Raw genomic sequence first — 11,004 nt, 5'->3', positions numbered from 1 at the left:
TTGCCGATAATTGGGCCATGTTAAGGCATAAGCAGTATAAATCCGTTGAGCCATCCGTTATTTGCTATCGAAAAAATAACAACCACAAAGGAACGATAACACCAACGCTTGATATCTCAATTAAACTTGAAGAATATGTTCCAGGGAATTTTTTGAATATCATAAATTGTATTTCCAATTTGTTGTCTCTTATGGATGAAACAGTTCAAACACCGTGAATTAGATTTATGATAATAAAATGTTAAAAACTTACCTTGAATCAAAAGTACAACTTCGTATAATTTTTTTTTTGCAAAATTACAAAAAAGTAATGTATTATATATGGATGTTTAAAACCAATACATATTTGTTTTCAAAATTTAAAAAAAAAAATAATAATAAATTATATATGTACATGCAACTTAATAATAATAAAAAATATAATTATCAAAAGTCCCGCAGAATTAGTTTTTCATAATGTTTCAGATGCTAATCTATAATTTTTTATTTGGTGTTAGATATAATTTCGATATAAATAGAGTAAAAAATCTACAGAAATTGCTTATAAAAAAATTATAATTATGTATGCTATATATTTGTCTCTCACAAAATATAATTAAACATACGTTTTGTATTCGAGGAGATTCTATGTAATATATATGAATATGATTTTTATAAAAATGCTGTAAGCTTATACAAAAACTGCTCGTTAACTCGAGAAATATTTATTTTTGGTTGTTATTGCAATCTAATGTGGGAATGTAAAATAGAACAACTCGTTTGTTGTCGTTATTATAAAAATACATTTTCGATAGGCTCATAAAATTTTTATATCGAAATATTTTCGATTCTTATAACTAGGGTTATTTTTGAGTCCCTTATGTGTGCTTTGTCAGTTTAAATGAGCAAAACACCCACAGATTGGGCTGATACTGGTGTTGCTGTGTGTATTATATATATATTTTTTTTAGACGTCAAGCTCTTCAAGAGTGCGTGAAAGGCGGTTATTATCAATACGCCGGCGCTGGCTGCGACGAACTGCATCTGCTCGACGATATGGCTCGCTTTTCAAGCCAAGTAAGATGTCTTCCAGTGCTCCATTGTAAACTTCGTCCTGAAGTAAAAGTTTTTTCTCTCGCACCGAAATAGCTTTACATTTCAGTTCGTTTATTACCGCATCCTGTAAACATATCCCAGCAGGAAGCTTTAGTATTGATTTCCGAAAGTCCATGACAAAATGGTTAATTAATTGCAAAGGAAAAATAAAATGCATAAGGATTAATAAGTGACCACAACCGATAGATGCTAACAGAAAACGAAGCTACTGATGAACTTGTTTCGTGTCTAGTCGTTGCATGACTTTGGAAATGTTAAGGGCAAATAATCTAGTAAATGTATTCTACACAAATTGAAACAATAGAAAAAAGCTAGAGAACAATAAATTGATTACTTCTAAGACAACTCACGTATAAGTCACTTACATGAAGTTACTGATATGCTCACTAAACAGTGGCCGAGACAACTCCCTTTCTGAATTTTTAGACGCTTGCCGTTTTGGTGACTGGCAATAACGAGTGTAAAAAATCGTCATATCTGTTGAGAATCGACGATTTCAATCGATGATGGTGAGATATGATATAGTATGTATGGTATAGTATGTTTCTATCAAATTATAATAGGAGTGCTCAATGTTTTTGGACTATTGCGTAGCAGATGACGAAAGTAAAAAAAATGATAGACGTAGGCCAACAACTTTTCCACAATCAATTAGATTTGTCCCACCGCCACCACCAAAAACTTTTTTCCAATAAGTATACAAGAATTTAACCGGATACACACTCATTAATAGTCGTTCCGTCAGGCCAAATTAATGAGCGTTTTATGTAATAAACCGCTTTCCATAGTCACGCAACCGAGTTTCTAATGAATTGTATTTATGGAAACAATGGTGATTAAATGATTAAGAGAAAACAAGCAATTGCGAACGATTGTCTAGATTTCATAAATAAGCTTTGCGAAATAGCTACCTGTTGTTTTTTCTGGTTGCATTTGTTCCGTAATTGGACCTGCTCGCTCTCCTTTTTAGATGCTGCAGCTGCTGCTGCCTGTTCCAGTCTTCTTCTCTGTTCATTTTCTTGATCATAGGCCTGGGCATTTACAGAGATAAAAATGATTCATTCACATGCATTCAAATACATATATATATATATATATATAATTACCTTAAATGCCCGGGTAAATCTAACTATTAGAGAAAAGAAAGCAGCTGCGTCCGCGTTACGGGAAGATTCTCCAAAATACTCAACACACTCTTTGAACGCTTCTTGGGCATTTTTCAGTTCCACTTTAATTTTTTTCAACTTATCTTCGGAGTTATTGAGAAAATCTCGTAAAATGTGCGTTTGAGTCCCTTTCACCCGAAGGTCGGCTTCTTTCTTTACCAATTCCATGCCTTTCTCCAAATCGTGAACATCGGTGACAATATTCTCCAGAGAAACCTGTGCCGCTTTATCGGTACAGTACAATTCCGTTTCGAAATTGAGTAATTCGGGGAATTTTTGTCTTATGGTCGCAACAATGTAATGGAGCAGGGACGAACGCTTGTCGGTTGATTTCGTGTCAATTAAAGTATCCAACGACTGCAACTTGAACCCATAAGCCGGTCCCCTCTTACTGCTATTCAAATAGTTACCAAAAGCTAAAACTATTTCGAGTACTGCCTTGAATTTTCGAGATTGCTTGAGCGAAGTAGATGCCGATGTTATGGATTGAATTTGCTGCAGTGTAATAAAATTATATCATTGTTTAGCATATTGAGTAGACGCTAGTAACTTACAGGACATATTAAATGCAAACAGTCGAAGAAGTTTCCCATGTAGTTCATTATAGACAACTTGGATGAGATTCGTTCCACCTTAGACAGTTGCAGCATAAATTTGTCTTCATCCGTTAAAAGGTTTTGGTCCTTTCTCTCGATGATGTACTCCTTGTAGGCTTTCACTTCCACATCTGTTGGAATCATTTTTTGCAGCAGCTCTACATTTTCTAGCGACAATTTCTTTAAATCTAAGCTGTGTATTGCTGAAATTACTTCATCTATTGGCATGTCAAGTTTTCGACGCGAAATTGCTGTAACACAGAGATTCACATTAAATATGTTTATAGGATAACTTATACCATCAATTTGGAAAAATGGATTAAATACCAATGTTTCTTAATCTCGTATGTTCCAGCAAAGATATATTGTCGGGTTTTTTGAACCTCTTGCTGGGATACGACTGCAGAGAGCCATCAACTTCCGAATTGTTGCCTGACGATAAACCGCCGCCCACACCAATTTTAAAACGTTCTTCGAATTCATTAAAATCAATAAACTTGTAAATTTTTTCATCGTCCAGTTCGTTGAAGATCGTACCGCGTACCTGTAACAGAAATGTTGTCAAAATGTTGACACAAAGCAAACAGTTTTTCCAACCTGATTCGGTTTGAGAGCAATCCAGTTCAATGTGGGCAGCTTATATTTAGTTGGTACTTTTCTCTTTATTGTCATGGCACCATCTGGAGCTGGCATAAACCCTGCTACAGGGGGTGGGGGAGGTTGGAACAATATCGGAGCTGGGTTTTGTTGTAGTGGTGTCAAGGCACTTTCGTTAGTTACTGGCAGTGGTGGAGACACATTTAAAGACAAGCTTGCCCCCAGTGAAGGTGGGGGTGGTGGTGCTGGAGGCAACGGGGGCGGAGGAGGTGGTGGCGACAAGCACGCCGACACTTGTTCTTGTGGTGGGGGAGGAGGGGGGAGCGGCGGAGACGGACATTCGACGGACGGTTCTTTCATGGATGCATCATTATCAGATAAGCTGGTTCCGTTCGAACTAGACCGGGGTAAAGAACGTGTTAATGTTTGAAGCTCAAGGTTCTTGCTTTGCAGAAGAGATTCTCGTTTTTTCAATTCCTGTTCGTTTTGTTTTAATATCCGTCGTAAGGTTGTCACCTCCTCGTCAACTTTGAGTTTGGTCGTCAGCAAGTCCTCTCTCTCGGCTTTCAGAAATCTAACCTCCGTGTCCATCTCTGCCAATTTATATAATAATTCTGAGTTTCTATCAATTTCTCTTTCTATTTGATCTTCTAGTTCCTGAACTCTTTCAAGGGCGGCAGTTTTAGTTTCGGAATCTTCCATTAACGCAGCAACGTCAAACACATTATCCAGATAGGCGGATATCTGAACTTTCAGCTCTTCAGACTCTGTTAGTCGAAGCTTTTCAAGGTATTTATCTAGACCCAAAGCAGTGAATTCGTATTGCAGGTGCACGCGATAGTTCATATCTTCCACCGAATGAACTACTATATTCATAAATTGCATACAAGCTACCATAAAGTCAATATTAAAAACGTCGTAGTTCATGAAGTACTCCATGAGTGTTTGAAATCGATGTGTTTCGTTGCAGACGTTCTTAAAATTATCAAAGGATGACAATATAATCTCGTGCCCACCCTTAACCAAACAAATTGCAGCTAGTAGTTCCAACACCAAAGCTTTTGTGCGCAGCGATTTGTGTATCAAACTAAGCGCTATGCAGTTGATTGCTTCACGATGTTGTATTACCATATTAAAACCGTATTTATTATTCATGATTGCACGTAAACACATTATGCAGACGTGAATGTCATCTGTCGATGCGCCCATATTCAATTTAGCAATGTGACGTGAGCGTCTTTTAATGCTGGGGCTGTCAAGGGCGTCTAATAGCGAGGGTCGCAAAATGCTGTTTGTGATTACATTGAACGCCGATGAATTTGAATTTTGGTATCTTGATGATTCCAGAAGATTGACACTACTAATACCTCCAATATTGGAAGTAGTGCTTGCACCACTTAACGACATAACTCCCATTGCCTCCGTACCATTGTTACCCATACCACTGTTATTTAATATCAAAAGTTCATCCGACTCACTAAAAGAACCTTGGGCCCTCTGTTCCTGGCGCATCATTTGTAGGCGAAAGCTGAGGTAGTCGACAAGAGCATCGAGCCCTTTGTTCGTATCATCAAGAAATTCCTTTACCCACTCGATATGATTAGTGCGCAAGGAAATTTCTAAATCGCGTAATACCTGTGTAGATGTGGATTCGCCAACCATTTTTCGTTTCTGACAGAAAAAATAAATTAAGTAAAGCTGTAAGTTTAGTTTTGTTCGTAAGTTTAGTTTTGTTCCGACGAGAATTTACGATACCAATTGTGTGAACATTTTAATTGTGAGCAAAATGAAAGAGATGGTAAAGAGAATCATAGTTATGGAGTAAAAATGAAAGATATTATTTGTTGTCCCACAATATGCACAATACACTCCAAGTTAATGAATGCATTTGGGAGAATTTGGATATACCACACTTACCCTATGACTTCGTGAAGCTTTTGGATCCAAATATGTTCGTAGCTTATTGAGATAGTGAGAAGGCGGATCCTTTGCCTGAACCATTTCCTGCAATGAAGAATTTTATGTATTATGTAAATGACAACACTTATTTTAAATATGACTTGCCTGATCGCAAATTATATCCCACTTTCTTTCATCGTCGTAATTCTTCAGGAGCTTTGCTTTATCGGGGGGTAAATCCATAGACGCCTTAAAAACAATAAAAAAAAAAACAATTATTATACGCACTCTTATGTATTCAAGTAATTATTGTATGTTTAGCTTTAACACAGTAGTATGGCTAAGTGGGAGTAAGCACAATTCATCTGTTATTGTTAAACATCTTTCTTTCTGTCAAAGTTTTTTCATATGATTGATTTATCTCATGAAGAGACGGGCGTTGTTCACTCTCCACTCCTCATACAAAATTTTCTGTTCGATATGACATTTTTGATTTATGTAGAACGACCCGGCAGTAAATTTTTATACACATATTCGAATGAAAATGCGATAGTACAATTTAAGCTTTAATATATAGGGAACCAGAAAAGAATCCAACACAATAGGTTTATTTGATATCCCAATAACTCGTAACAATTTGTAAAAAAATGTTACTGATTGTTGTTTGATAAATTAAAACAACTTTCATGTTTATGTACTGTTGTCAAATACATGTATATTATTTTTTCATCAATGCAATAGCCTGAATATTTTAATGTTTTTGGAGGTATTAAGCAATATGCAATTTATAATGGCATGAAATATATAAAATTAATTTATTAAAATTTCTTATTTTGCATCTGATTTTTTAACAACTCCAAATTGTTACACATACATTTGATTTTTTACTGGATGTTGTTCGAGAACTTTTTCCAATATGTTCGCATAAAAGAACAAACTCTCTCAACAAAAGTTACTGAGTAATTTTTACTCAGTAAGTTATCGGACAAACCTAATTTTGTGAAATGTGACATTTATCTTTATCGATCTACATTCACAAATCTGCAGACGACAGAAAAATATAGCATTGGCGTTTCATTTTTTTCTGAACCGGATTTACAACCATGAATCGAGATGAGAATTTTAATTAACTGAACCCTTTGTGGCCCAATGTTGCCCACAGGCAACAAAATGTTTTAGACGTTATATTAAAAAAAATGTACTGTATTTCCCGAATGTAAGGAGGCAGCGATGTCAAATTTTGTGCATACCCTATTTAGGATAGTTGCATTAAATCTATGAACAGAAATTTGTTCTAAGATTGCAGAAAACACAATTATTTAACAATTTAAGAAGCAAATCCTTTTGCAATGAAAAATTAAAAATTTCAGCGCTATTTTTAACATATTTTTATTGAAGGAAAGGTCTGGAAGCGACAGAATTATAAATTTGCAAGATTTTCATTCATGTTTTTCAATTTCATTCTGAAAATTCAATAATATTATATTTTGTTCTGTTTATATTTTCAACATATCAAACTGACACTAGCGTTACATAAAATAATAATTTTCGTTGTGGTAAACAAAAATTAAAAAAAAAATAGTAAAAATAAAAACAAAAAAAAAATATATAAAATTTCAAAAATTTTCAGAAACAATTAAAAAAGGTTGTATGAAAAGTACAAATCTGAATGGTTTTTATATACCTATGTAGGTGGAAGAAGATAATTTTGTTTTCACTTAATTCAATACAAATTTCTTCTCATTCGGGTGTAATATGGTATAAAAAAGAAAACTGTGAAATAAAACGAAATAAAAATAGCCATGTTTTTTGATACGTTACAGTTCAATGAGAAAATATAAAAATGTATCAAAAACTAAAAAAAATTATAAAGAATTAAAAACATGAATGAAAAGTAATTAGCCATAGGTTCTATCTATAATCAGGAATTTATATTTTTTTGTATAAAAAACAAAAGGTTAAAAAAACAACAATTATTTTTGGGAATATTCGTACTTCCGGTGGTATGGTAGTAGGAAAAAATAAAATTAAGAGAAAATTCTGCCGATAGAAGAATGTCTTAAATCCTCGGCCGAAGTCCGGCCATTTAGAAGGAAATTTGAGAACAAATGCACTTTACGGACACCTCTCAGATAATTTTGAAATTTTTACCATAGGCAGCCCTTCTGATGCTGATTACAGTACGAAGTTCTCCAAAAAAAAAATTGTGGTTGTAATCAGCTCCAAAAGGACTATGTGCTGTAAAAAAAATTAAACGTTTCGGAGTGGTATTCTTATATATATTTAATAATTAAAAGTGGGGTTTTTTTGAACTTTGGAACCCCATATCTCTGGAAGTACTGATTTCCCCCCGAAAAAAATTTTTGTTGCTGTAATCAGCATCAGAAAGGCTACCTATGATACAAATTTCAAAATGATCTGAGAGGTGTCCGTAATGTGCATTTAAACCAAATAGTCTTCGAAATAAAATACGGATGTTGGTGAAAAAGATATGAAAGCAAAATAATGAGTGATATGCATTCGGTAATTTTCAATTTAGATCCAACTTGTGCATTTCACATCACCAAACATGCATATGTTTGTCGTTCGTTACCTACGTTAATGTCATGCTACGGAGGTGTATCTGTTCTGAGCTCTTACATATGAATACAGATGAAAGGGTACATTTACACAAACAACAAATCAAGAAACTGGTTTGTCTATGTGTATTTCTTTCAATTGATGAATAAATGAGTCAGAACATTAATTGGTATTATATTTCTACTGCAAAGAAGCCCGTGCGACCGACACACCCCACCCCTCGCTCATTTCTGATCAAATGCTATTCAAACTTACTGTAACATCAATAACAGCTCTCGAGGAAGTTCTCATTATGATGTGCGTGTGTTTAACGGAAATGACGGGGAAATATTGATTTTACTACTCACCAACACTTTTGTAAATTTTCTTTCCAACTCCTCCGTCGTTGGCATTGGCTGTTGACTTCGACTTCGTATGCTGGGCTGACGTACCGGCTGGTAGTGGGAATTGTTCCCAATGTCGTAGCACAGATCATTTTTTTGCAAATAGCCTCCATTGCCGCAAAAACCTCTTCTTTGATTTTGATCCTGTTTCAAACTTGAGCTGCACGCAGCTACATTTGTTTCATCTATGGAATTGTCGGCAGACGATATGTCCCTCGACTTGACAGTTCCCATTTCGGAAGAACTACATCCGTCACAAGACCCTCTTTGTACAGCACCAAGAGTGGCAGCACCGCCCAATGATGATATCGCCTCCCACACCGTCGCACTGACAGTGCGACACAGCCCTCTTGCTTTTGCTGGACAGCTCGAAAGTTGATCGCCCAATTCGTTTAATAGATCCAAAATTACACTCGTTTTTAGGCAATAAGTCCGAATAAATATTTGTCCGCGTGCCTCTTTAAAGTCGTTTCCTGTTTTTCAGTACCGATTCGACAATACTAATTAACATATTCATACTTCAGACAATAGAAAAAAAGCAACAACACATCCGATATACACAAAAAGTGTCTGGGCAATTAAGTTTGCTGGTTTAATAAGAATAAATCTTTCCAGGCCGTATCGCAATAAGCACGTGGAATTTCTATGTTCTAATCAGTGCAGTCTTGCAAATAAAAAATATTTCCAAAGATGATTACATTAAAAATAGTTTACTTAAAATTAATAAGAAATATTTTCTGCGTATAGACGAGACAATGTCGGTTAGGGATAAGTAAATCAACTTTCGACTAATCGATTAAAGGATTTTTTTTGATTAATTAATTGATATTTTTTTAAATATCGATAATTTTCAAAATTCGTACTTATGTGTATGAAAAGTACTAAATTTGGTACTATTTGCATTTAGTTGAGCATATAGAGATGGAATCCCGAAAATATGAACTATTGAAGTACAGGATTGAGGCAGCATTAAAAAATATGTAAAATTTTACTTAACATTTTCAAAATTTCATCAGCATACATGAATGATGCCTGCATCTTTGTCAGTTATGCATTTTGAAATTGATTGTGTAATCTCACCATTAAACATCGACATTTCTGAGCTAAAAGAAAAACTAGCGAACCACGATCCTCAACAAAAGGTTTGTCCAACTGCTACCGGTAGACCGATGCAAAATTGACTACATATTTGATGTTTTATATAAATATTGTCTTGTTCGGAAATGTGCAATTTATAGACAATTTTGACTTTGGTATAATAAACCAAAAGAAAATAAAAATCGATTTTGATAAAACTACTTTGCGTTTCCCCAAAGATCAAAAGTCGACTTCAAAACAAAATATTCTATTAATCGATTAATTGAAAGTCGACTTACTTATCCCTAGTGGCAGTCCGGATAGTGGATAGTGAGTTGGGCAATCTAGTTCACGTAGCGGATCGATCATTCTCGTTTCTTTTTTAAAAAGGAACTAGTTCCTTAATGTAGTTCCTTTGAACTATGTAATTACAGTAGAGATATTTGGTACGCAATATGAACCCAATGTACAAAATTGCAGCGAATTCGGTTGAAAAGCGCGCTCAAGAACCCCAAAATACCGAAATTGGGGGGTACCCTTATATAAGGGATATCCAAAAAAATTGACCTATATTTAAATTTTTTGTGGAGAGATTTGGTACCTGCTAAGAACTCAAAATACTAAATTACAGTCAATTCGGTGAAAAATACGATAAAAACCCAAAAAATACTGAAAATTAGGAGGTACCGTTATATGGGGGCTACAAGAAAAAGTGGACCTATATTTATAATTTTTTGTGGATACATTTACTACAAATTCGCTTGAAAAACGCGCTCAAGAACCCCAAAATACCGAAAATTGGGGGTACCCTTATATGGGAGCTATGCCTAAACGTGGACCGATATATCCCATCTTCGAACTTGACCTGCCTGCAGACAAAAGACAACCCTATGCAAAATTTCAGCACCCTATCTCAATTCCTTCAGAAGATAGCGTGATTACAACAGACGGACGGACATGGCTAGATCGTCTTAGAATTTTACCCTGATCAAGAATATATATACTTTATAGGGTCGGAAATGAATATTTCGATGAGTTACAAACGGAATGACAAAATTAATATACCCTCCATACTATGGTGGAGGGTATAAAAAGTACTGGAACAGGCCATTTGTTGGCGAAGGTTTGCGTACGACGTCGCTTGAGTCTTGGCAGAACGACGATTAACAAGCGAATTTTATGAAGGCTGGAGTCTTGGAGGCTTCCCACTGTTCTTTTGAATCTCTCTCTCTCTCTCTTTTATTATTTTTTTTTTTTTCGTTTTTCCATATATAGTTCCTTTGCTCCATATAGTTCCTTTGCTCTTTATAGTTCCTATGCTCCAAATAGTTCCTTTGCTCCATATAGTTCCTTTGCTCTTTATAGTTCCTTTGCTCCATACAGTTCCTTTGCTTCAAATAGTTCAAAAAAGGAACTGGATCAGAGAAAGGAATTATATTAATTAAAGAACTGGAACTAGTTCCGTTCGTTCCTTTCTCGGAATAGTTCCAATGAACTAGTTCGTTCCGGAACTACCCAACTCTAGTGGATAGTATAGTTCAATTATTGGATTTTAATAAGAGTTTTGTTGAAATCATAACCCAGAGTGTTGTAGAGGATTGTCCTATTTGA

General features: G+C 35.1%; 1 protein-coding gene across 3 annotated transcripts; it reads right to left on the bottom strand.

The window, feature by feature from the left end:
• Nucleotides 1-945: 945 nt before the first annotated feature.
• LOC133331865 (formin-like protein) lies at nt 946-8,723 on the bottom strand. Of its 3 annotated transcripts, none has more exons than XM_061540254.1 (9): nt 8,281-8,723; nt 5,519-5,602; nt 5,372-5,458; nt 3,455-5,152; nt 3,185-3,401; nt 2,816-3,108; nt 2,202-2,756; nt 2,007-2,126; nt 946-1,183 (listed from the first exon to the last, which is right to left on the bottom strand). In XM_061540254.1, the coding sequence occupies exons 1-9, from the start codon at nt 8,548-8,550 to the stop codon at nt 947-949; spliced, it is 3,561 nt and encodes a 1,186-aa protein (XP_061396238.1). In that variant the 5' UTR covers nt 8,551-8,723; the 3' UTR covers nt 946. The 3 variants fall into 3 exon arrangements, with proteins under 3 accessions (XP_061396238.1, XP_061396239.1, XP_061396237.1); XM_061540255.1 differs by having other exon boundaries at nt 3,455-5,125; XM_061540253.1 differs by lacking the exons at nt 946-1,183; nt 5,519-5,602; nt 8,281-8,723 and adding an exon at nt 1,739-1,899 and having other exon boundaries at nt 5,372-5,471.
• Between the last annotated feature and the right edge of the window lie 2,281 nt (nt 8,724-11,004).

Source organism: Musca vetustissima, unplaced genomic scaffold (genome assembly GCF_032173495.1).
Source record: "Musca vetustissima isolate MV318-11 ecotype Yass unplaced genomic scaffold, APGP_CSIRO_Mvet_v1 utg24363, whole genome shotgun sequence".
NCBI lineage: Eukaryota > Metazoa > Arthropoda > Insecta > Diptera > Muscidae > Musca > Musca vetustissima.
Note: the sequence above shows the minus strand (reverse complement) of the source record. Positions and strands in the feature narration are given on the sequence as shown.